This window comes from Alexandromys fortis, unplaced genomic scaffold (assembly GCF_014885135.2).
Source record: "Alexandromys fortis isolate MF-2015 unplaced genomic scaffold, M_Fortis_MF-2015_v1.1 scaffold_2_26212498_36691700, whole genome shotgun sequence".
NCBI classification, from domain to species: domain Eukaryota; kingdom Metazoa; phylum Chordata; class Mammalia; order Rodentia; family Cricetidae; genus Alexandromys; species Alexandromys fortis.
This window is the reverse complement of record NW_026067931.1, coordinates 4,231,978-4,258,603: the sequence shown is the minus strand read 5'-3', so window position 1 is coordinate 4,258,603 and position 26,626 is coordinate 4,231,978. Positions and strand designations below refer to the sequence as shown.

Genomic DNA, 26,626 nt, shown 5'->3' with positions numbered 1-26,626 from the left:
TTTTTTCAATAAAAAATTATATTAAAAAAAAAAAAAGAAAGTGAGGGGCCATCACCCTGAGACCGCCACAGGAGGGGCTTCTGGGAGCAGACCCTGTCACGGGTGTGGGTGTGGCTTGTGACTGCCAAGGCCATGTACAGCGAGAGGCATCCCTCTGCACTGCTTTCCTCTGAGGACCCCGACTTCCCTGTGTTTTGTCTGGTGTTTCTTGTTTTTGTTTTGTTGCAAACTACACTTCTTTCTTTACAGCACAGCAGCACACACAAAATATAGATAAACCCCAAACATTCGTGCTTGTGACTAACAGAAGCGTATGACGTGAGATGTGGTATAAATATCAGTAAGAATGATTCCAGAAACCAGAAAGGATAAAGGCTTTTTTGCACAATTCAAAAGCTAAGTCCCCACTGTGAAATTTGTCAATCGCCATGAAGACTGAAACGTCAATTTTGCAAAAAATGCCTGAGAAAGTTGGAAAGATGGTCTTCCAGTCTAAGGGGTAGGGGTGGGGTGTGGGATGGTGTCCCAGAAAATGCACCTCATGATTTGTTTAATGCATAAGGCTCTCATTGTACAACCACTAAGCCTGTTTTACAACATGAGGAAGGTGAGTCAGTCTGAGGTGAACTTTCTAGAACGCACATCCAGAGGGTGTAAACCCTGCAACTAGCCTCAGGAAATGGCGGTCTATTCACAGTGAGTTTAGGAATATCTCGTTCCCCTCTCTGCCCACGGTACTGCAGAGGCACAAGCAGGGCCACAGCTAACCCCTCATACCCAGCCTCAGGTAAGAAAGGGAAAATTTGAGAAATAAAATCCCTGCCTGGTATATGCAGCTCACTAGACCCTAGGTCAGTCACATGATCGAATTACTACAATAAGTTAGCAACCTCTTTGTGCCATGGGAGCCACTCCTGTCCTCTAGAGGGTTTAGCCCTGAAAGAACACAAAGAAAATCTCTCAGCAGTATCACCTTGGTGTTTTATAGGAGTAAGAACTCTAGAACACTGTGGCTACCTTTTGTCTTGACCGCTCCCTAACAGAAATCCTCCTAGCTGGTATTCAGGAAGGAAGGACAGAATTAGAGAATGTGTCTAATGGAGAGGCACAGTTGAAATGTCTCCCAGCTTTCTAGGAACAAATCCACTTAGAACACCAGCCACACCCATGACCACACTTCCAGTGGCCTGTTACATACCTCCCTGATGAGATGACTCTCTGGTTTTATTGTATTGAGAAGAGCTGTTTCCTCCCCCAGAGCAAGACCTATTCTCTGTCTGTTGCCAAGAAAGCCATAAAAAGAGGGAGAAAAATGCTGACCAAGGGAGGTGACACATCCCAGCTTACTCACTACTTCCAATTAAAAGGATATAAAGTAAGGCATTCAGTGGGCCATGCAGGCAAAACACAACTTCCCAAGCACAGACACACCTACTGGTTCCCAAGAGTCTGCTTCCTGAGTGTGTACTAAGAGCAAGACCATGACATCAGCGCTGTGGAGATGCCCTGAAGGCCACTGGGAGCTGGCTGATGGCACAAGCTGAGCGTGTGGATCAAAAGTTTCCCAAGCACTGCCTTGACTTTCCAGTATACCAGCCTCGAAATAACAGAAGCTGGGGCTTGTGGGGATTGACTTCTGTCTCCAGCCATGACAGTCTGTCCTTCAAAATTCCCCCAAGCTGACTTGTTAGCCTGTTAAAAGGTGAGTCCTTAAGCTTGGATAGGGACCTGTCAGGGAACAATGGGACATCCAACAGAAGGCTTTTTTTTGGGGGGGGGGGCACAGGAAAAGGTGGATAGTAGTTCATTTCAGCCAAATGTAAAATTCTTCAACATAACTGTTTGGTTCTATTATTGCTGTTTTGCTCTGGTTTTTCTGGCCTCTTCAGATATGGTAGCAGCCACAACATCCTATTACGATGCAAACATTGAAGGGGCCTTAGCTCTTCCCACCCTTATGAAGGAAGACTGGCCTATGAAAAATCACTTGAGGGTAGCTTCAGACCGGGAACTCAGCAGGTTAAATGCCCTCTCTGCGGTCAAGACCAAAGTACCCCAAGTGTTGTACAACTCCACCACAACCCCTACATTATGCCTATTTTTATAGAAAAAGTTCTCCTCAAATGCTGGCCTTGCCTCAGTCACTGAGCTCATACATGGTCTCTGGCCACCGCTCATGTGGGTTTCAGTCAGAGCTGATTTTTGTCAAGCGGCATGGGGAAATAAATACCAGGGGACAATTTTTGTCATGACTAGAATGGGAGAAAGGGGATACCACCAAGAATCCTAAAATGCAGAAGACAGTGACTCACTCTTGAGTTCCCTTGTCACAGCGCCAAGTGTCACGGAGAGAAAACTCTGCTCCAGCCATTCAAACATCTGCTGTTCCTGAGCACACCAGACCTTCTCAAAGGCCTTTGTGCCCAAACCAGGTTTTCCCTTCACCTGCAGTGCCTAGTTCTACACCATCTGCCCAGAAAACTATCATTTTACCATCCAGATTCCAACTCAGAATCTCACCTCCTCTGTACTGTCTCTCCTAGGTCATGACCCTGGTTTTGTTTTGTCAACTTACTTGATATAAACTAGAGTAATCTGGGATAAAGATCCTCAGTTGAGAAATGGCCTCCATAAGATTGCCTATGGGACAGTCTATAGACCATTTTCTTGATTAATGGCTGATGTGGGAGGGGCCAGTCCACCGTGGGTAGTACTTGTGCAAGTGGTTCTGGGTTGGATAAAAGAGCAAGCAATGGGAGCAAGCCAGTAAACAGCATTCCTCTACGGTCTCTGGTTCTATTCCCGCCTTAACTCCCCAATGATGGACTGTAACCTATAAGCCAAATAAAAAATTTTCCTTCCTAAGGATGCTTTTAGTCAGTGTTTTATTGCAGCAATAGAAAGCTAAGTTAGTCACAGATCTGGCTGTTTCTTCTATGCCTCTAGAGCTTCTGGCACATCCCTTATTAGACTACTCAAACCTGAAATAGTCTGCCACCTGCTAGCAGCTCAATCCAAACCCTACTCATTGCTTATCCCTAATGGGCCCTTCTGGGAATCAATGGCTACTCAGCACATCAGAGAGCAAATGGAAATGCTGCATGTACTTGCTAGACTCTCTTGCAGCTAGGTATATGGGCTAACAGTGTCCCAACATCAAAACTGTGCCAAATGTTTCCATGAGGCCTGTAATACAGACAGGCACTATACATGGCAAGGGGCACATAAATTAGTATATTTCACCCACTATGATTAGCATATTACACATGGGAAAAGGAGAGGCTTCAAGAAGTTGGGTCACTTGCCTGAGGTCTGGCAGAGCTGATAGTCATCTCAGGAAATCTGGCTCTATTAGTCATGTCAACACAGTCACACAAACAGTCAGCATTTCAGCTATCAAACACCTCTGGGAAATGCAAGAGATACTCTATAGAATCATGAAGTGTCTACCAGCTCCTGCACCCTGCCTGAAAGATGGCTTGTGGACATTACATGACCAACTATAACGGCAGGAAAAGCAAACCGCCTTGAGCCACAGAGACATGTGTGCCCAAGAAAATCACAATATAGGAAAATTTACAAAGTACATCCGAAGCATCCCTTACCTTGTTCATGCTGCAGTGACGGGCACAAGGGATCAGACATGTCACAGTGTGAAGCAGCTCCTGAAGGTCCTTCTTGTTCCAGAACCCTCACTTCCTGAAGCAGACAGCTGCATTGTAAACACAAGCAAGAAACCCATTAGGCCCAGGAAAACTCTGCAAAGCTCTGTGCCCAGCAGGACTTTCTGCCGTGACTACAGTCACTCGTGCTATCCAGCAGGACAGCCACATGGACTTCTTGAGCCCTGGGCTCTCAGGGCATCAGGGAAAGCACTGAGGACAGCTCACAAGCGTGCTGCTCACACTCTAGCTCCTTGGCGCTCTCAAGGAGGTGAAAGTCCAAGCCAAGAAATAGCTGGTGAAACCAAGGGCTGTTTTTAAAATTGTATGCAATTTAAATTAAAATAGCAAAGGGATTTAGTGGCTCCACATGGGAGAGTGCAGGTCTAAGCAGTCATGTTTGTAGTCTTGGGGCGTGCCCATGGTTCAGAAAGGGCTATATACGATGCTATAGAGGCACAGGGACAAGGGTATTCTCTGGAATAACTAATTTTTGAGCACTAAGAACTCGGACCAGAAGCACTGGTGAGCAAGGCCGATGACTTAGGGATTTCTAGCTGGTACTTGAATATCTTTAATAAAGGCAGGAAACTGATGAGTGACAGAAATGGCGTGTACCAGACCCTAGTGCCTTTCCCTACCGACCACAAGGAATCGAAGAACTGGTGGGTCAGAGTCCGGCCACATCATCTTCAGGACTGAGATGCAGACCCTCCTTGGCAGGTAACACTCCACCAAGGGTTTTAAGAACTCAGTGTGCCATCAGTCAAACGAACAAATTAATTCAGTACCCCATCCCCCCCCTCCAAAGACAGACAGAGGATATGTTTTGAATTGTGTTATTGGTTCTTTACAGAGTTTTGAAATTACTTTTAATTAACTTTACATTTAGGAATGAGTCTGCGGTAGGCACAGTTCCAGGGCTTTTGTTCTGTCAAATGTTAAACAAAAACAGGAGTAAAAATGTTTCTGATGACTTAAGCAGGCGTGTGTGGCTTTTTCCCTTGAAAGATGCTCGCAGGAGCAAGAAGACGACAAACGTGCATGTCTCAGTTCCTTACATCCACCTGACAAGGCATCATTTTCCTCAGAGGCTGCACCTAGCAAGTATTTAAATATCTGAATCTTCCGATGAAAAATGGAATCAGAGACTTAACTAGAACTACAGGGTTTTCACAGTAAAAATCGTATTTAAAACTACAACGATATCTACGGGAAAGAAGAAATCCTCAGACTCTCAATGGCCCACCACAGCTCCTTCTGTTCTTGGTTCTCTGTCTCTGTCCACTGAAGAATACACATTTGCCGAGGCCAGGATACAAAGTGCATACTGCAATCCCCACGTTGACACTTTCTATGACTATGAAAATTATTTTGTAATTGTCTTCAAACGATAAATTCTTAATCCACATGCACTACTATTCAGTGAACATAATGTTGTACCTGCTTTTTATTTTTAATAAACCAGGAGAGAAGGTAATGACATTGTCAATCATGGAAGACAGATATTCCAAAGAAAATGGCATGCCAGCCTTAGCAGAAACACAGCTTCACAACAGCACACAAGGGAGGACCCCAGCATCCCATCTCTGCAGGGTGAGTCTACACAGACAGCTCCATAGGCACACAATGTCTGGGCAACAGTGGCTTCAAAGGCATAAAAATTCAGTATCTGATTGACTAAAAGGTGAATGAAGAATTATGAAAAATAACTGAATTAGCAGAGGCACTGGCGAATGGATTTCTGACCTTTAAGGTAGAAACTATATATGCTGTTTCTTACTTATTCCATGTATTGATACGTTTCAAAACCAACCTATCACATAACTGGAAAGCTTGCCCCCATGCCTTACAGAGATGTCTAATGTCACAAAATGTCAATTTATTGTTCACACTGGCACCCAGGAAAAGGGAACATGGTCTTAACTGACAGACAAAGATGCTTGACCAGCTACCTAAATAGCCCAGCTTTCACGTGCCACATCTTCAATCCCTTAGAATCTCGTAGTTCTCAGTAAACTGACTACCTGTCCCTACCTGTCCCCACCTCAGGTGTTCCTAGGTCATCTGCTCGTGCTCCAGTCTACAGCCAAAACTTCTCTGAGGGAGCTATAAGTGACACAGAGAGTCCTTTGCTCTCACTCACAGAGTCAGGGTTGATACACCCTGTTAACACAAGATTGACAACAATTTTGATAATTGTTACACAGTGTCTTGGAGGTTTTTATTTTTAAGGAAAAGCATTTTAGTACTAGGGCTTAAATCTTTTTTTTTAAACAAATGTTTGTGTGTGTGTTGAGTGGGCGGAGTTAAGAGCGTGTGTGCATGTGGGTGCCCCTGCCCATGCATGCACATGTGTGTGGCTCTGGGTTTTTTTTCAAGTGTTCTATGCTTTATTCTTTGAGACAGGGTATTTTACTGAATCTTTCGCTCACCTGTGGGCTAGAATGGCTGACCAGCAATGCCCCAAGGTCCTCCTATCTCTGCTGCCCACTGCTGGGATTAAAGGTATGCACTGCCAAGCACTGCCATGCCCAGCTTTTAACACGGGTTCTGGGATGCCCACTGAGATGCCCATGCATGTATATCAGCACTTTTACCACTGAGCTGCCTCCCTAGCCCCAGGGTTGTAGATCCCCTTTAACACTTATCGGGAATAACAAACAGCTGTTTGGTAGTTAAAGGTATACAATGTGCTTCTCGACTAATGCTGCCTGTTCTGATGTCAACCTAAGAGGTAGTTTTCCTAACCAGATACAAGGATGTAAAAATTACTTTTGGTCATGCTATAATAAGCTGGAGATTCTGGGCTAGAGGTGACTTCCTTTTGAGATACTATGTAATTAAAACATGTACAATGACCAAAGGAAACCCAACATCCTCTCTGCTTATGAAATACATGCACACATGTACATATATACACCATATATAACGACCACCATTAACAGAAAATACCTCAGAGAGTAGACGACACTTTAGGACCTGGGTCATTTCACTTGTGGACCACAACCAGAAAGCCTGGCCTTGTTCTACCAACCCTTCCCACCTCTGCTGAAACATGGAGAACCTGGGTGTCCCGCAGTCAGTTTGGCTATGAAGCAGCATGGAAAAGCCTGCAGCTTAAGAACACAACCTGTCCTCTTAAGCACAAACCATAAAGTCGGAAGCGGCCCAGGAATCAAGGGAGTCTCCACTCAACTTCTAGATATTTTCTTTTCCTTTCAAGAAGTTGAGATCCCCTTGTATTGAACAAAATCAAGCATAGACTTGAAGGGTGCCCTGAGAAAACCAATGCTGTGTGTCGCTGTGTTTCCTAGTCAGTGGCTCCTAACCAAATTAACCCAGTGGTTAATAAAGCCTGCGTTCAACCTGACACAACTAGAAGGTTAATGAACTGTAATCATGCAAGGCAAGAACAAAGAGGCAGGAATAAGCACGCAGGACTGGGGACATACAAACTATCAGAAGAAGCAGGGGACTTAGGGCTGTAGCTCAGTGGTGAAGTACCTGCTCAGGAGGCTCAAGGCTGAAGCCCCAGGTTCAGGGAGAGAGGGAGGGAAGGAGTGCGGGGAGAAAGAAAGAAGGTAGATAGGTAGGTGGGTTTGAAAGTTTCCCAAATAAGTAAAAAGGAAGGGCCAGGTAAGCAAATAAAACAGCATTGGCAATATAGCCAAAGGTCCCTCACCAGCCAAGTCCTCTCTATGATGGGGACTGGGAGATTCGGGTTCCTGGTGAGAATCCCACACCCAGTGGCGTTTCTACGGTTATATACGCTCATGGTTTGGGCGTCTTGGGCACCAGCAAGTGGGAGTTGGAGGAAAGTGAAGACTGGGACTACCTGTTTCACCACTACTTACCAACAACCTCCACCTACGGTAAGACATCTGCTTCACCAGGATCACTGCTAAGATACTCTGAGGTATGATAAGAAAAGAGTAAGCCAGCTTGATCCCATACTCCTCGCGCTACGGGAGGCTTAAGAGTGTCAAGGGCTGCTTCTTTGTGTGCCAGGTCTTGGCCCTTGAAAATGCCGTCGATACTGACGGCTGAGAGTGGAATATGCTGACGTGGGCTTTTTCTCTCCCCTCCGAAGCTTCTCTCCCTTCCCAGCCGTTTATTCTAGAAGCCTTTGGTAATCTGTCTTGAAGCTGGGTAGCTCAGGCACTCCAAAGGCCTAGAGGCTAAACCAAGCAAGCATTTCGCTGTTCACGGTGTCAAAGGTGCCACTAACTGGCTTTCAGATGCCATGTGCCCTGAGACAAGCACGGATCCTCTTGGCCACTACATTCAGCAGGGTCAACAAAGAACTAGACATAACACAGACCAGGAGTTTCTAGGTGAGGGTGGCTGAGGAGATGAGAGGACTTCAGAGAGCAATTGACAGGAGACTCTGGAGGGGGGAGGGGGAATGTCCCAAAATTCAGGACTCAGGAGCCTGAGCAACCAGCAGAGCAGGTGAGAGAAACACCTGGTTTCCTTCCTTCTGGTTTTAGGATTGGAGCACTTCACATGTTTCTCCAGTCAAGTCCTGACAGCTTTGAACTAGAATCCACACCCAAAACCAAATAAATGTAAATCCAGTTTATTTCAGAACTTCTAATACCTCCCTTCCACTCTTAGGAACACGGTGAACACGGTGCTAGAATTAAGTACCCAAGAAGGCTGGGTACCCTTCCCCATCACGCCTCTTTTGAGCGTTCCCACTGTTCCGGAAGAGTCAGCGAAACAAGGGTGAGCTGCCTGAGGACTACTCTCAGGTCCTTCTGGATGTGGCTCTGGATTTTCAGTGTCCTCACCGAGCCCACAGTGAGGCAACAAGCACACAACACCACAGTTCTGACTGAGACCGAACAACGCTTGCCACCGGCCTTGATCCCTGCACTCATCCAAAGCCGCAGAGACGAGAGCAACTTTCTGTAGCCATTACCACAGCCTATCCCAGTTTGCGACATCATCCCTCGGCAGGAAACCTTGGGTTGTATAAGAAATCTAGCTGAGTATAAGCCGGCCCGTGAGTCAGCTAGCAAGGAACACCCTCCGTGGTTCCTGCTGTATTTGTTTGGCTGGGAAGTGAGTCCCTTGGTTGGAGGTAACACTGTGTGGAACAGCAGTGCCCTTCAATGATGGATCGTGACATGTAATTTTTAAGCTGAATAATCCCTTATGTTGTGCTTGGTCAGAGGGTTTGATCAGAGCAGTAAAGGAATTCGAGCTGTGGGCAATATGGTTGACCTGACCTTTAACTATCTTTCGGCATGTGAGTGGCGTGTGTGGTTAAATCTTGTCTTGCCCCCACTCACCCTGCCCCAAGAGTGGGGTAAGTTCTCTTATCACTCATGACGGCGCTAAGGACCAAATGGCATAGCATGAGGAAGTAGCAGCTGACACGCAGCACTCAATAAACAGAGCTTCTCTCTTCCGCTCTCCTGCTCCTATCCAGCACAACTTTATTCTGCAGGAAACTACAGACAATTGCTTTGCATCTTCCCATCGGACTGTAATAGTTCAAGAGAAAATAACGTGTCTGGTTTGTGCAACCCTCACATTGCCAACACTTGCTAACACTACCTTATACAGTAGGCACTAAATAGTGACATGAAATTTAAGCCAATTCTCCTTTTATTTGGCATCAGCTGAGCCCATTTTCTTTTATTCCATCATCTTCTAATGTTTTGATGTTAATGCCTGTTTGTAGCCCTCAGTTGGCCAGAATATACTTCAAGACTGCATGAAAGGTAAGAACAAAATATTGGCGCGTCTTCACCAAAGACTGGCATCGCTCTAGCTGGAGAGCACTGCCGGGACACCAGTGGGAACCCCACTCTTCTTACGCCGCAGAAGAGGACCAACAGAGGCCATCCCATCACCCTGCTGATACGCAGGAGTCACGCTTTAGGGTTAGGAGCTTTGATTCATGGTTGTCAATGGTACGCAGCACGGAAAGGTGCAGCCCTGGTGGCTGTCATGCGCACTAAGAAACTCTCCATGCGTCTGACAATTTCAGACGGAGATGTCTGAGCTTCACCCGTCTAGAATGAAGGCTTAGCAACTGCGTACCACATGTGTTATCTGGAAATTTCCTCCAAAGTGCACCACTCCCATTCCTGGGAACTAGGGAGAGAAATGAAATTTATCAGGCTCGGGAGAAAAACACAACTAAGTCGAGGGCAGTTTCTAAAACTCACAAAAGTCAGAAGGGTCTTCTTGAAGGTTACATAAGCACTAAGAACTTCTGAGGAGATGGGACTTTTGGACAAGCTGAGCTGCCTTGTAAGTCACGCAGGGAGCCCCAGGGATGCAGCTGTCCTTAGTCATCATCCATGCTGGGGTGCATTTTCTGGTGCTGCAGCTGCCCGTGAGTCACGCATGCTTCTGTAACTAACCTGTCTTCGTTCCTCTTCCACTGCTGTGAAGAGACACCATGACTAAAGAAGTAAGAGTTAATTTGGGGCTTACAATGTCAGAGGGTTAGAGCCTGTGACCATCAAAGTGGGGGCCATAGTAGCAGGCAGCGGGGACAGCACTGGAGCAGTAGCTGAGAGCTTACATCCTGACCCACAGGCCCCGGGCAGAAGGAGAGAGCTAAGGGTTTGGAATAGTGTGGCTTTTGAAAGACCAACGCTTGCCCCCAGTGACACACCTCCTCCAACAAGGCCGCACCTCCTAACCTTTCCCAAAGTTCAACCAAGTAGGGACAAATTATTCAAATATATGAGCCTATAAGGGCCATTCTCATTCAAACCACCACATTAACTTCTCAGCTAAATTCATGTTAGTAACCCCAAAGCTAGCCTCGGGTAGTTGTCAGCGTTGTACCTGGAGTGCTCTGTATCCCCAGGAAAAGTCACACAGCACATGCTGACAGAATCCTAGAACTCCCCTCTCTTTTGAGGATTTGAATAATTCAGGCAAGTCTATGTTCTATGATTTAGTGGGAATCTAAAATAACAGCCTCGTGAGTAGTTACTTCCAAATGACCCATGGAAGAGGGAACAATACCTAGGAGAATCATTAGACAGAAGGGGCCAGCTGACCCTTCAACCAATGGTCCCAATTATAGGACCTGTTTTCTCTCAAGCAGACCTGGACAAGAAGTTGTACCGAGAGGCAAGCACCTTCACAGGAAGTGGTGTGCACAGCTTAAATCAGCCCACTTTGGCAGCCCAGAAGTCTACTGTCTTGCTTCTCTGGGAAAAAGCTTTGGTTGATTCCTGGAAGAGAGCTCTCCTTGCTTGGCACGACAGGCTCGAACGGAAGGCAGCCTTGGAGATTATTCGTTAGTTTGCCTCAGCTTTCCTGGGGCTCAGATTCTGTACTTTTCATTACCGGCTTCACCTTAGAATGGCTCGTTCTCTCTGAGAGGCTACCATGTGCTCGGTTGTGAACACAGAGATAAAACTTGCTCTGACCACAGCACAAGCGCTGCCGTGAGCTAAACTTTCAAAATCAAAATAGCCTCTCACCTACTGTGCTGGCAATGAAGCCTCAGATCTGTTCAAACCTGGTACCCTGGAGCCCCATCCCAACATGTGACAAACTCAGGGGACATTTCAGCTGTTCCCAACCAACAGGTGTTCCTTTGCTGAGTCTGAACATCCAGCCCTGAGCATTGAGAGCTGACAGTTCCTACACCACCTCAGCTGACAGCAATGGGGTCTTCCTGCACCTGGAAATGTCACCTTTCTGATTTGAGCTCATATACTTGGAAGTCTTGTTTTATTGAACATACCTAAGGTTTTAGGCGGAGGAGGGGCTATCAAAAAGTAATTTGGGGGGGTCCCTAAAACTCAATTCCACCATAGTTTATGTCCTATATGTATCCATGGGTCATGCCGTTCGGGCTAGACCCAGTAATATATTGTTTGTAGTCTCAGCTATATTGTGACTTACTCTTTAACTCTTCCGCCTAATGGCGATGTCAGGTGAGAAAGAGCTTAGGAACAGCCAAGGCCTGACAACCATCCTTAATATTAGCCGTCCAGGCAACTGTTGTCAGGAAGAAGGCCATCTTTGTGCCCACCCTGCTCTGTGGAAAGGAAGTTGCCTCGCATTTACTTTGCCAAGATTTACAATTGGATGACTGAATGCTAATGTTAGTAGGATAAGGGACAGAGGGGCAAGAAAGAGAGCAAGGGCACAGCCACACCACTATGTCACCAGCAGGAACTGCAGGGCTTCTGCATTCTCCAGCAGCAGCTCCAGGGACTGCCAGGGACACAGCCAGGCCACGTCCCCAGGGGCCCCTCTGATCTCATTATAGCCGTCGACACCAGTGCTCACAAAACAAACAGGAAATGTATGCCTGCCTCTGCTGGGGAAAGCTGCTGCACACCCCTTCCTAAGGAGCCCACAGCCACCAGCATGGGAAGGAAAAGCACCTCCCGAGAAGTCGCCTATCTGGGGCCTTTCTCTCTTTCTGAAGTGGCTGGCGAGCCAGAGGCCCAGCTCCGCGGGCTGCTGCGCTGAGACATCCCCATGCTGCTGATGTCCAACATCCCAAGGGTCCGCGGCAGGGCCATTTCCTCTGGCGTAGCTCTGGCAAAGTCCCGAGGCAGTCTTGAAGGATTCCACCTGCTAAGGCCAGAGGACAAGAAAGGGGGGGGAAAGGGCCGTTCTGCAAGAACAAATTCCAGGCCCAGTGTGTGTGGGGGTGCGTGTGGGGGGGGTGTGGGTGTGCACACGAGTGTGCGCGCGCACACACGTGTGCACATGTGTTCTCTCTAAAGTTCTGTTTGCTACTTAGAAAACTTTACATCATCTGATATTTCCATTTTAAATGACAAGAGAAATGTGTTTACCTATAAGTTACAAGCTCAGTGGTAAACATAGATCCAACATGCGCTGTGGTTGGAATAAGAAATGACGCCCACCATCTTGGGCATTCCCCTGTCTGTAACACTGGAGAGGTTTAGGGAGTGCAGCCTTGTTGGAGGAAGTCCATCACTGGGGACTGGATTTGAAATGAAAAAGCCTCCATCGCTTCCAGTCTTCTCTCTCTGCTTCATGCTTGTGGTTCAAGATACAAGGTCTGGCTGCCCGCTCCTGCTGCCATACCCCTGCCATTATGGACTTGAAGCCCCTGGAAACACAGCCAAAACAAACTGTTTCTTCTATAAGTTGCCTTGGTCATGGTATCTTACTATAGCAAGAGAAAAGTTGCTAATACAGCATGAGACCTGGCTTCAGTCTCCAGCAGAGTACACCACAGAGAGAGAGAGAGAGAGAGAGAGAGAGAGAGAGAGAGAGAGAGAGAGAGAAATCACTTTACAGCCTATCTCAGAAGTACTAAAAGCCTACCTCATGAAGCAAGTAGTAAACTGTGAAGCTAACTAAAGTAAGAAGAAAGAGCGGTATTTCCCAGCCAGGGTGGCAGGGTTGACTTTGCCCCACTGGGGATCTTTATGAATGTGTGGAGACATTTTTGGTTGTCTCTATAGGGGGAGGTGCCACTGACATACGGAAGGCAGAAGCTGGCAACGCTGCTAAGAGTCCTACTCTCCCACATAGGACAGACTCCATAATAATTACCTGGTCCAAACTCTCAATCGTGCTGAAACAGATGCTCTGATATAGAGGGAAGACACAAAGATGGAAACTAGAGTTAAAACGAAGCCACTTCCAAGAAACGACAACGTTGCTGTTATGTCATCTGGGATTCCCAAAATGCACAACGGCCACAAAAATTGTCCTTGTTCTTTCTTCAAGCAAAATAATCCAAAACTCGGCAGAGCCGATGGGAACAGCCTGAAGGGAAGTGGAGGGGCGCGAACATTAGAGCAGCTTATCGGCGACCCTTGGAGGGCTGTGTTTATTCCCCGGGCGAAGTGTGTATCTGGATGCCCAACACTCAAGTTCACTGGTGACTAGCAACAGCAGGAATGCACGAGCTGGTTCCAGAACTTCTAACACCACACAGGCAACCGAAACATAGTTCTGTCTCAAAACACTGGCAAAATGTTCCAGCTTTTCAAATGCTAGCAAAATATGAGGAACCATGGTGACGCTGACCTACATTCTAGGGTGGTTAAAAAGGAAAAAAAAAATAAAAGCTACATAGTGGAGTTCAAAATAAACACAAAATGGCAGGGATGCTCCCGATGAAATTACTCACGCTAAGTATTTGTGAAAGGCTCCTCATTTCTAATTCTCCATTCCAGCTTGCATGCAGTTCCTATTCTCTACACAGCACATTTGCCATCATTATTTATATGACAGAAGAATTGTGCCTTTAGACACCTTGGTAGTTTCTCTCTTAAATCTTTTACTCTTTAAAACAAGGAAAATTCCTGCACCATTGTATAAAAGCGAATTCAGACTTTATTGGAAAAAAAGAAAAGACACCAGCCGAGCAGTGGTGGCACACATCTTTAATCCCAACACTCGGGAGGCAGAGACAGGTGGATCTCTGTGAGTTCAAGGCCAGCCTGGTCTAAAGAGCAAGTTCCAGGACAGGTGCCAAAGCTACAGGGAAACCCTGTCTCGAAAACCAAAACAACAAACAGAAAGAAAAAAAACGAACAACAAAAGCAGACTTTATGAATGAGCAGGGACAATTTCAATGGACTGTTCTAAAGGCTTGTGGTGCAAATAGTAAGCAAAACTGTTTCATGAAGTTGATACAGCCTCCCACAATTAAGGTTCCAGCTTTTCTGACTTCCCAAATACTAAAGGAAAACAAACGCCAAGGCAGGGGAAAGGAAACCTTCCTTGGCATTTCAAACTTGTTGTTCCCATCCTCTCGAGCACTGGAACCAAGCAATGACTGTGTTTTACCTACTGTAATTATAGTATACCTCACAGCCACTCTCCACAATATCCACTTTCCTCCCTTCACTCCAGTCCTGCTCAATGAGCTCTGGAAACCATTAACCAAAAGTCCTGTTCCAACTTTCCTCTTCTCCCTCCTCTGCGTCCTCAGTCATTCTGGCGTCAGGACAGAGCAAACTTCTATTACATCACAGAGCAAACTCATTTTCTTTACACCAGCCCATTGTTTGCTTACAGCTACTGGAACCAACACTGTCACAGGGCAGTCTTTGTTACTGGGTGCTGCTTTTACAAAAATAAAAGTCTCCCCATATTCCTCTGCTGAGAAGAGGGGCGCTTCCAGCCGGGCTCCACCCAGGCTGTAAACTAGACAGACTCTTATGTACAATTGCCTCTAAGGCGGTCCTCAGTCTAGCTGCCTGCTGCAAAATTCCTGCACTAGGCAGCAAGCGCCCTGGCTCTTCCTTTCTGCTTTGGCCTCTCTCTCTCTCTCTCTCTCTCTCTCTCTCTCTCTCTCTCTCTCTCTCTCTCTCTCTCTTCCACTCCCTCACTGTGTTTTTGTGTAAATGATCTCACATGACTCAACAAATCCATCTGCCTGAAGCAGGCCAAGTCTGGAGCCCTCCCAGGAGGGAGGAGAAGAAATGCTTTGTGGAAAGGATCTGGAGCACTGCCCTTCCTCTGGCTCAAATTACCCGCCTGTCAGGCCTGACGGATCTGGCTAAAAATAAAAGGAAGCGGGCTGTGAAAAGCAGATGAATGGGCTCAGCAGCTCCTCAGATAACACAGACCTGCTGTTGCCCCAAGCTTCCCAAACAGAAACTTCAAATGTGCGACCTCTGAGTGCAGGGATGTGGCTTCCAGGTGAAGAGGCTGTCTAGGCCACCAGAGTGGGTGACACAGCCTGGATTTCAACTTTAGCCCCCCTCCCAACCTCCCTCCTCGTGTGTGGTGTGGTGTGTGTGTGTGTGTGTGTGTGTGGTGCATGTATGTGTGTGTGTGTGTGTGTGTGTGTGTTAGAGGGAGGAAGAGAGAAAGAGAGAGAAGGGGAATAGAGGGAGGCTTAAACAAAAAGGTTCTCCAAAAACAGCTGAATTCAGAGGCCTAAAGGCGTCCCAGGTCTTAAAACAATGTTGCTTCCACTACATACTTCTCCACACTAGACATCTTCAGCCTCCCTATGATGTCATTTCCCCCGTCCAGCGCCAGCAAAGAGTTAAAAGTCCTTCTTGAACGTCCACGGCCAGCGCCTGCAGTGGGTATTAAGCACTTAGGTTTGCGATGTAATGACACACTGTTAAAATCTGTAATATGAACCATCGGCAAAGCTCTGGCTCCGAGGCCCTCTCTCCCCACCATTAGCCATATGCTTGGCTCCTCAGATAGCCAAGCGGGTGTTCCAGCATGCCATCTGGTTCCTATCCACACAGGCAACTGCAAAGCAAGGGCTGTGTCCCTCTGGAGTTGCGTGTTTCTTTTTTTCTCTCCTTTTCCCGTCTTTCCTTGCCCCCTTCCCAGCGCCTCTGGCTCCCCCTGCAAAAGAATTTTCTGCCATTTATCACATGCAAAGAAAATGTTACCTGACCTGGCAGCAGTGGAGCCATTAGGCATGCACAGCTGAACTATAAACACGCCAGAGGGTCCTTCCCACCACCAGGATCTCTACCAGTCAGTCTTACCCCCCACATTCTCTACCCCTTCCTGATCTCCTCTGAGTGCTGACACTTGATCCGGCAGGTTAAAAATAGGTACATTCTTGACAGATCCAGGGTTTGCTGTGGTGCCCTTCAGAGTCACTTCACATCCTGACAGGCTCTCCATCACATGTGTACGCATGCACACACACGTTCACGTCAGTGTTCAATCTGTTTGACGTCAGTCTCACACAGAATGACATAGCCCCAACTAACTGCAGGCCCCGCTCCCTCCGGCGCTTAAGGTGTTCGACTTCTATTGTTTAGTTTTCTGGTGTCTCTCTCCCCTTAAAGCGAGCCTACACAGGGAGACAGACACGGCACTTAGAATAAGGATGCGCAGTTACCTTCAGCCAACTGATAACTGACAAAATGATGCTTTCTTCCTTCTGCATCTTTTCAGGGGTGAGTGGGGACAGGATCCCGTGTATATACCAGGCTGGCCTCCAACTAACTGTGCAGTCAAGGGTAGTCTCGATCTCCTTGCCTGCACCCGAGGCGGAGATGACAGGAGTAAGTCACCATACCTGGGTTATGCGGTGCTGGGGATCAAACCCAGGGCTCCATTCATGTTAGGTAAGTACTCTGCCAACGGAGCTACTCCCCAGGCCTGCACTTGAACAGCATGCAAAAAAAGGCCCATGCTGTTGGAATTCATAGGCTTTTCCTAGAGTTTCTCCTTTGCAGGATTTGAAGTACTCTATCTGTACTCTGAAGATATTAAAATACCCTGTTAATCTGAATACATTAAAAGTGTATTTTTGATTGTGTATTGGGACATCTGATATACAGAAACAATTCTATTTCTGTAAGAACTGCAGCCCAGCTTGCTGCATTAGAAGACCATTAATCAGGAATTAATACTTGCCACATTTTATTTTAAAAGCTGGTTTCTTACATGCCAAGGACAAAAGGAAGACTATCATTAAAAAGTGATTAAGCAGAATGTCAGGCTTTATCAACACAGTGGGGTTGGAGGGGACCTGCCAGGGAAGTTCTCTTTATTCGGTCTAACAAGAGGGTCAGGAAGGCCACTGCTTGTGCAAACAAAAGCCCAATGTCCATGTTGATCCAACTCTCATGATCTTAAATATATGTTTTATTAGCGAATAGGGGCATTGCAATTCTGTTACACACAGGTTCTACAGGATGATGGAAAAAGTACAGAAAGCCATACTAAATTATGCAGATGATGAGCCCAGCTACGTACATTATTATTTTAACATGGTCTTAACATACAAATTATCATTGTAGTGGCTTTACATTTTGTACTGGCTCTTGAAACCAGTGGACTGTTCATGGGTAGCATCTTCCAGTGTGGCTCAGTCATAATTCAAGGGCTTTGTGGCCACCCATGGGTAGAGGACTGGCAGCAGAGACGCAATCTTACAGACAGAACAGGCCAAAGGAGGCACACAGATTTCCTCCTGAGCTGACCACACAAGAGCCAGGTGAAGGGGAGGGAATACTGGGCTGGGGAAATGGCTTCAAGCCGCTTGCACGACTCATGTCAAGGATGAAGAGAAAGACATAGCTTGGGGCCCACATAGGAAAAGTAAGGTGGCCTGAAAGATCGCATTTCCAGAATCAGACAATCTTAAATCATTGGTCAGTTAGAGATGAAAGAGAAGGGCTCGCAGACCGTCCAATGTGGTTGTGGTTGCTGCTGTTGCTGTGGTGTGTGTTCTGATGCTAGAGCGTGTGCTCTCGGTGAAAAGTCGCTGGTTGTGTATTCGAGGTGAGTGCCGCACACCTCCACAGTGGAGAAAGTGTGTTCATTAAACACACGCGGAGTAATCCTCTGGGTTAGACAGTGCTAGACAGGGAGGGGCAAAGCTCTGGGACACAATCTGAAGCTGTGGCTGCTGTGGCTGAGTTAGGGTCTCTATCTACTATGTGGGGTCCATGTAATATCACTATGAAGCCCAGCCTGATCTCGAACTCCCGATCTTCCTGTTTGCCTCCCAAGTGCTGAGGCACTTGGTGTACATCAGCAGACATGGCCACAACCGTTACTTCTGAGGGGCTCAAATATGATGGGGGAGAGCTAAACGCACATTACAACAATGTATAAGAAATCTACAAGATGCCCCCTAAAACATAACTCAGACTCTTCTCCAGAATGCACTCCACAGACTTCTGCTTTGGTTAGGAGTGAATCTTTCAGGCACCAGGGGCCGCATCAACTGACTTAGAACTGCTCCAGGATTTGCTTTCAGCGTGTGTATTCAGCTGTGCTGAGTTAAGAACATCCCAATACAGGTAACTACAGAGATCCCGCACTCTCTGGACCATATGATAAAACCTTGAAGAAATGTTCAGACAGAGCCCCGTCTCTTTGCTGAGGCTCCAACCTGACACGAAGAAACCAGAATGCTTGGCTACTTCGCACGCTACGCGAAACGCCTGCGTCTGTATGCTGGAGACGAACAGATGTGAACAGAGAGTGTGTTGGTAACTCTGATGGCTGTGTAGTCTTCTATTTTATAATCTGATAATCTGCCTCAAACTTAACCAAAAGCTTTGAAGGAATCTAGTCAGGAGGGTCTAGACCACCACCATTAGCAATGCCACCCCTGGGTGGGCAGTTCTGCGTACTTAAGAAAGTTAGCTGAGCAGATGCTTCCAGTTAGGCCATAGGCAGCCTCCTCCTTCGTGGTTTCTCCTCCAGGAGCCTGCCTCGAATTTCTGCCTCGGCTCCCCTCAACAATGGACTGTAAGATGAAATAAACTCTCCTCCTTAATCTTGAACAACTTATAAGAAATTCAAATATGTATATCAAATTAGCAAAAAGCACTATTTTGAAGTTAACTTGACAATCGAATTCAGTGCCTTGATAGTCTCAATGTATTCAAATTTGGTAATGCAGTAAGCGTGTGTTTTTAAAATTATAATCATAAAAGTATTCTAAAGTAGTACGGTGAAATGCAAATTAAATATTTGCAGAGCCTTTCAAATCTCTCCCGGGAGCTAAGGCAGACCAGGGGGTTGAAGGCCAATGGCTTAGCAAGCACTCTGAAGTTAAACAGAAATTTAAGAGGAACCACTGGTGGTACCACTACATGAGGAGCATCAGGTCAGGCCCAAACTTTAGCCAAGAAGAGAAACCATCCTCACTGCCACAGAACCAGAGAGGCTGAGAAATGACACTCCACAGAGTATCTGGGGAGCATCTAATAACTGAGACTGAAAGAAATTGGGGGGGGGGCAATATTTGAGTTACATTATTCATGTCTCAATGTTCCTCATTGATTAATTCTCCAGTAACTTATTCACTCACCGTGCCCCAGACACACTCTGAGAAACTTGGGACGCAACAGTGGAGAAATAGAAGGAAAAATCCTATTTTGATGGAATTTATAATCTGCAGAGGATAGATGACAAGCACAGATAGAAGATTCACAACAACGGTTTTGTTTTAAGGTGACAAGAGCAATAAAAACAACTTAAGTCAGAGGATGCAGAGGCCTGGAGGAGGTGGCTGCAGCTGTAAATGGGATAACCCGAGTGGACCTCACTGAGGAGGCACGAGGTGGGTGAACCAAGAAGCTATCCTGCGGAGCAGATTCTCCAGCTGTGCTCCCAAGGCTCATCGAAAAGCATGACCAGGAAATCTGTCCCTGGGTAGAAATGCTGGTCTGAGGCTCTTCGGGTAATCCTAATGCTAAGAGATCCTACAATTTGAGTACCACTAGCTTCAAATACAGGCCTTAAGGACCATGTTGGACTGGGTGTGGTTATGCACCTCTGCAACACAAGTACCCAGACCCCACCCCAAGAGGGGCTGCCTGTGAGTTCAAGGCCAGCCCGGCTCTCTTCCCTCCAACAGAGGAGCACAGCTGGGCATTCCACAGAGCCTGTGATGAGACCAGGTGTCTGGAGGTGAGACCCTTGAGGAGAAGTGTGGGCATAAGGAAAGAGAAGCCAAGGGACCCAGGTCCCTGGTTGCTTTAAGGTCTTAGTGATAAGCAACTGGAGAGTTTCAGGAAGAAGGGCCACAAGGTTTGATGCATTCCGTAAAATGCTGGTGCTGTACCGCACTCCAGAACTTTCCTCAGAGAAACCTCCTGAATTTTCAAAGCCTACTTTGGGTATGGTGTGCTTCCAAATGTTTGACGTCAGCTCAGAGGACAGAGAATTCTGATTCATGACTCTTGCTGAAGTCTAAGGTGTACTGCTCCTACTTCAGAGACTCAGGCAAGGTGGAGGTGCAGAGGGAGGGGCAGAGCTGACTCAACACGGACTGCAGGCGGTTCCAAGGCCACTGCCTACGTCAACAACAGTGAGAATTTCCTAAGGTGGGTTGAAAGTGTTCCTAAGATTCCACAAGTCCATATAAATGTAGTATCTTCCACAGATATATTACTGTTCACCCAATACAGACCCGATCCGTTAGAATATAACACAAAGATAATCTATTACCTTCTTTAATTCAGGCATGGGGTTCACACGGCTAATCCAGGAACACAGAGCCCGAAGCAGGAAGCCTGCCATGAGTTCCTAGCCACCCTGAGCCACAAATGTGAGATACTGCCTCAATATATTACCTCCCTTAAAGAATGCCACGTTAACGCCAAGCCCTCTTTTCTTTACTTAAAAAGAATTCTATTCAACTTCACTTGGGGGCTATCTGTCATTCCATTCCCCGACTAGAATTAATATTTTATACACTTAAAAAGTACACTGAGAGGGACTGGTCCTGCAGATTCTGTCTGCCTCTCCAAGAACTCACTTGAATCCACACAGGTTCCTAACAGTGTTGAGTGCATCACAGGAAAGGCGGTTCAATGTATCTGAAGGCAGAGCCAAGTTTGCACAAGCCTTTATCCTTCTGATTTGCCACCAAGGAACTTTCTTGGCCTATCAGGTTGCAGCTTATGAATGACACTAGGAAAGTAGCATCTTCTCTCAGAAAGACTCTCTGTGGCCGAGGGGTGAACAGTCTTTGCTCCCATCGGGAGGAAGCTTCCCTCATTCTCTACTCTGTATGGCCCAGCGGGGTGCGCCACCCACATTCAGACCCCAGGCAGCCAGACGGCAGGGCGCAAAAGCTCACACTCCCGCAAAACAATGGGGTCTTTCAGGCCTCATAATCTTGTGAAGAAAGCGGCTAGAACGTCATGGGAAAAATTAGGAAATATGGGAGGAAAACAGCCCACAAAACGAGGGGTGGAGCCGCCGTTTGCTCTCATGTTCTAATTCCCAAACAAAGGGGGACAACCGTGACAGCTCCCTGCTTGCTCTGACTCTTCCTTTCAAAAAGCAAAGCTCCCAACTCTCTTCCCCTTTCTTTTCTAAGGTGTTACAGCACCAATTCACAGGTGGCAGGAGGAGAAAATTCTAAACCCAAGGAGCAGAGTTTTAAAAACTTAACCCCAAGACAAGCAGGCCTACGCTACAGCCTTGTTCTGTGATCTGAACACCGGTACAGTTATAGACAACTGAACATCTACAGTTGTACAAAGAAAACTGGAAAATCTTCACGTGCCCCTCCCCCTTGTAAGTCTTCCAAATATCTTCTTTTTGCTTTTAAATCTGACCTAATAGCCACCTCTACCACAGTAATCCTTCAAACACAGTCACCCAGCCCAGTAGCACCCCAGCCTTTGCTGTGTGCTCCACCCACCAGAGACGTGTGTCTCTCTGTCTCTGTCTCTCTCTCTCTCTCTCTCTCTCTCTCTCTCTCTCTCTCTCTCTCCATTCGGAAGTTTGCATTTAAGACCCACCTGGGGCGATAAGGATTTCTAAGCTAACCAAGGACATCTGTAAGCTCCAGAACTGTATCCTCTGCGTCACGATGCTTTCATAATGCAACTGTATTTTCCAACTGGTCATGTGAACTGAAAGGTGCTAAACCCCCGAGGATAAACTGACTTAAATTATTCCTTACATAGTTTCCAGCTTTCTAGTTGACCATGTTGGTACCTGTACGATATTATCAGCGTTTGAGCCACCCAACAGCTGTTGCCATCCAACAACGAAAACGATGATCCAACGTTTGTGGGAAAGAATCACAAGTTACATGAAAGAGAAGCTTACTTTGCCCTTAGGAAAACAACACAGCATACAATAAAGATATAACAATGTCCTAAAGGTAAGACAATTTAAAAAGAAATGTACTTCATGGTAAAAATAAGAGAGTCAAATTAGGATGCAAACTTGGGACTCTATCATCACAGGCAGGGCACCCATATCTCTTCAAGGACGATACTGGTTTAAAAGTTTTCTTGGGGGAGAAAACCATCATTTGACAATGAGGTAGAGTTCAGAGGCAGAGAGGGAAATTAGCAGAATTAAGCACACATTAATCACGCTGGTTGAAACACAAGACAGGGATAGTGGTAACACTCCATCAGAGACCAAAAAACAAGATCAGTCCCCAGAGCACCAGGTCTCCCCAGGCTGGAACAACTGTAAACTTCCAGGCCAATTTCTCAAACCACTGCTTCAAACTTGGCAGCTCAGCAGAATCACCTGAAGATCTCTGAAGTGCCTACTGAATCGGCCACACCCCACTCTAAAATCTCAGGGAGTCTGACGTGAAAACCACGTTCCTGTAGTTTTAAGGATTACCCAGGTGGACCCAATGCTCACCCAAGCTCTGGATTCGTGTCTCCAACTATCGTGGTTCAGTCTTAGCTCCCAGAGGAAAGAACATGATGTTTTACACTGCAGTCAGTAATGCTGGGCGGCAAAGGTTGACCTGGACACTTAGAAGTTGGAAATCACTATATTGGCTTGAAAAAATAAATGTGTTCTCACCTTCCTACCTGGTGGTACCATATCTTTAAAAGAGCCGCGCAGTGGTGGCGCACGCCTTTAATCCCAGCACTCAGTAGGCAGAGACAGGTGGATCACTGTGTGTTTGAGGCCAGCCTGGTCTACAAGAGCTAGTTCTAGGACAGCTAGGGCTCCACAGAGAAACCCTGTCTCGAAACAATAAAATGTTAAAGGAACTCACAGCTTGGAGATCTACCATCTGGGTAAGGAAACTAGGTGTGATGGTAGACATGGGCCTGGCAAACAAGAACCATTGGATTGCCACTCCTGAAGTATGAATGCAGCCATCAATCCTTTGCTGGCTGAGGGGCTACAGCCAACTATGCAGCCATAGAATCTGCCTCCTAGTTAGTGACTCTGGCTGCTGCCTTGCAAACCCAGTCTATGCAGCAACTTCTTAGAGTCTGACTAGGCTGGAATGGAGTCCCTAGTCCCTACCTATCTGAGAGTTTCCAAGTGATTGACTGTTCCATCATACAAGTGGGAGAGAGGTTATGAGAAGGGGCTCTGAGGCCATGCTTTGTGGGATAAAACTCTTGTTCCGCTAGTTAGTTTGGCAAAAAGTGGGGATAATCTCCTTTGCCATGAAGTTTAATGTATCAGCGTTTTGGAGTGTGAGGAATATTTGGCATAATATCTAGTACAGGGCAAATGTTCAGTTCTGTGCATGTCATACATACATGTGACCCTGAGGTAAAGATGAAATGCTATAATGTATACAAAGTACTGTCTCCATATAAGAAAGTGTATACATGTACGCCGCCTGCACTGTTACCAGCCATCTTCAGTGTGGATTTTTCTTCTTACCTTACCACACAGCAACCTTTACTTCAGAAACCACACTTGAAAAACCTGAAACATGACGAGGGAGGAGAGGAATTGTTTTGCTCTCTCATTTAGTATCAGCAAGCCCCACTAACCATGACAGATAGTTCTGCCAAGTCAGGATGGACACATGGCTAACTGGCACAGGGCAGTGTGGACACTTGGCTATGCCGACAAGATGATAAATAATACCACTAGACAACCAAAGGAAACGCAACCCCTTGACTTCCTAGGCGGCACCCAGAATGCAACTGTGTTTTGTTCAAGATCACACTGTCGCTGGGAGAAATGGGGTCTGGCTGAGAATGAGAACTCCCTCTTGCGCATGGCTTCATCCCTATGGAGGTCACACTCAGAGGTCCATGACTCTACCAAGATAGAGCCCTCAAGGGTAAGGCCAGTGTGAGAAGTGAGGCGTGGGACGGTGCCCCGTTCTCAACTGATTCCAGTCACGATCTGCCCAAGACCTTCTCGGATCTCAATTCCACACCCAGCAGAGCAGGCCATTTTCAGCTGAGCCTCAGAAAACAGCTCTTGTGGCCAAACTGTTTGTTTGAGGATGTTCAGTCCCATTTCTATAAGGCAATTATAAAAAGGCTTAATTTCTCAATTTTGCATTGGAGATACTTTTTCACAGGTACACGTACCTACTTTTTTATCCACTGGCCAAGGACAGGAAATCCTGCCTTTCAGCCATTGAGTCTCAGACACTCTGAATCTTTCACTGGCAGATGTGACCTTGTCTAGGTTCTACAGTTATTTAAATGTTCTTTCCGCGTCGTTTCTGCTTGACCTTGGCAACATGACCAACCAGCAAATTTAAATGATATCAAGCAAAGATACAACGTTTGCATCCTGCTACCAAACCCCCATTCAATTCCAGCACAGTGACCCTGGGCCAGAACCTAATCCAAAAGATTATAAAACGACATCCTGACAGGTTTCCATGGCAACCCCTTAATGTCAACTCTTCCATCTCCCAGGGCTGCAAGTCTCATTTCGAGTCTACTCATATTCTACTATTTCATGTTCTAACAACCAACTAAAATGTAATTTGATATGTCAGCAGCCAAACATACTAAGAGATGCCACTCGCTATTACAGCCAATAATAAAGCGGCTTCTAGTCGCTTCTGTTCCAGAAATACAGCAAATCACGGAATATTCTAAGTCTGGTTTGCAAAGAGAGGCTATTTTGCCAGATTTCCTCCATTTTAACTAATTAGTCCATATTTAAGAGCCCCGTGGTGATGAAGAGCATTCTAATGAAAGCTAGACATTATTATTATTTTTCTCAACAGGAAGAAATAAGCTGGTCTCCCAGCTTTCAACAGACACAGTATATCCGATCCGAAGTAGAGAGATCTAGCTATAATACGAACCTTCTAAGGGTACAAGTGAACAAGAGTGCCTTTTAAGAACTTCAACCTTCACTACTGGAAGAGAGGGCCATACTTATACTGAACTCCAAATAATCCAAGCACTCCGTTTTAATCAGCAGGTCCCCCATCCTCACGCTATGTCAGCTCTCCAGAGGAGGCTGTTCACCAAGATACAATGGGTTGAAACCCATCCCTGCATATGTCCCTCCTCTCCTGCCTTCACCCGTGACCCAGGCGAGCACAGCTGAGAGCTCCGGAGGAAGGAGACCCATGTGAAGAGCTCCGTAGAGCAACTCCCACCCACTAAGGAAACAAACACTAAAATGCCCCTTGGTAAGTATCAGAACTAGTTTATTTTCCCTGTTTCTCAATTAGCAGAAAAAGTATTGAGGAAATGTCTGTGAGGTCAACAGCAAGCCCCTAGGCTTTGCCATCCTATAACAAAGAAATTAAGACAGAATACACACAAACCAAAGAGTCACGCTATAAGACATGGTATTTTATACCATGTAAGATTTGTAATCCTAAAAATAAGGGTATCATAAGTACATGGAAGGGCTTCCAGCCAACAACCTTAAATCAACACGAATATCTACAATCTCCACGCAACAGGTTTGCATGTGATTTTTCTAAAATTTTAACAGATTTTCTTTTTCCTTTAAAACCTGAAAACCAGTCAGGTATGCTAGCACAAACCTGTAACCCAGCACTTGGGAGGATAAGGCAGGATGGTGAGCCTGAGACAGCTAAGGGCCCTCCAGCAAGTTGGAGCCAGCCTGGGCTGTAGAGTAAGACCCTGTCTCTAAAAGAAAAGTTAGGATGAGACTTTCTTCCCATCCTCACAATAGCTGCCAGAAAGTCTGAGTCCTGTTCCTACCAAGTCCTTAGCCATCCCATTGTCATCTCTACATCTCAGACACTCTTTTCTTACTCGGTGTTGTGTATTTAACAGGCTGGACCCCAGCATCCAAACGAAATCTGTGTGCAGGGTAGTATCATGAGATCGCTCTCACAGAGCCTCCAGTCTGGGCTGCCCGCCATTCTAGTCTGCCTCTCGTCGGTATGAGGAACGGGAAATTGGACGCATACAAAAACCAGCTCAGTTCACACAGCAACATGAATTTCTCCATGTGTTTTAGTCACAGCTTGAATTTCTGCACCAGAGCCTCTTCTCTGTGTCTCCTCAGCCTGCCCTAGAGAGCCCTGGCGGGTTCGCACTGCCTATGCACACAGATGCCAACTCTAGGAAAATCCACTAGAACATTCAAACTGCTGGCCCGGAACAATATATATACTTAGGTTTAGATTTGGGGTTTTCAATGCCTATGTGACCCCAAACAAAGTATTTAAGCTCTATGAGTTTCAGGTGCTAAAAATATGAAAATTGAAATAACAAAGCAAGCCTTTGGGTGAGTTTGTGTGACTAATTAGTGCTCATGGGATCCTCAGCAAATACCAGATGCACCATAGTCAACATTCGATAGAGACCAGCGGTTGTTACCACTGCCAGCATAAA

General features: G+C 46.4%; 1 protein-coding gene across 2 annotated transcripts in view; it reads right to left on the bottom strand.

The window, feature by feature from the left end:
• The window catches only part of Bach2 (BTB domain and CNC homolog 2), a 336,584-nt gene that overhangs the window by 251,058 nt on the left and 58,900 nt on the right, over positions 1–26,626 (bottom strand). For both annotated transcript variants that reach the window (XM_050145478.1, XM_050145479.1), the window contains exon 2: positions 3,606–3,712. In XM_050145478.1, the coding sequence (XP_050001435.1) occupies positions 3,606–3,614 (9 nt within the window). In that variant the 5' untranslated portion in view covers positions 3,615–3,712. The remainder of the gene's footprint in view (positions 1–3,605; positions 3,713–26,626) is intronic.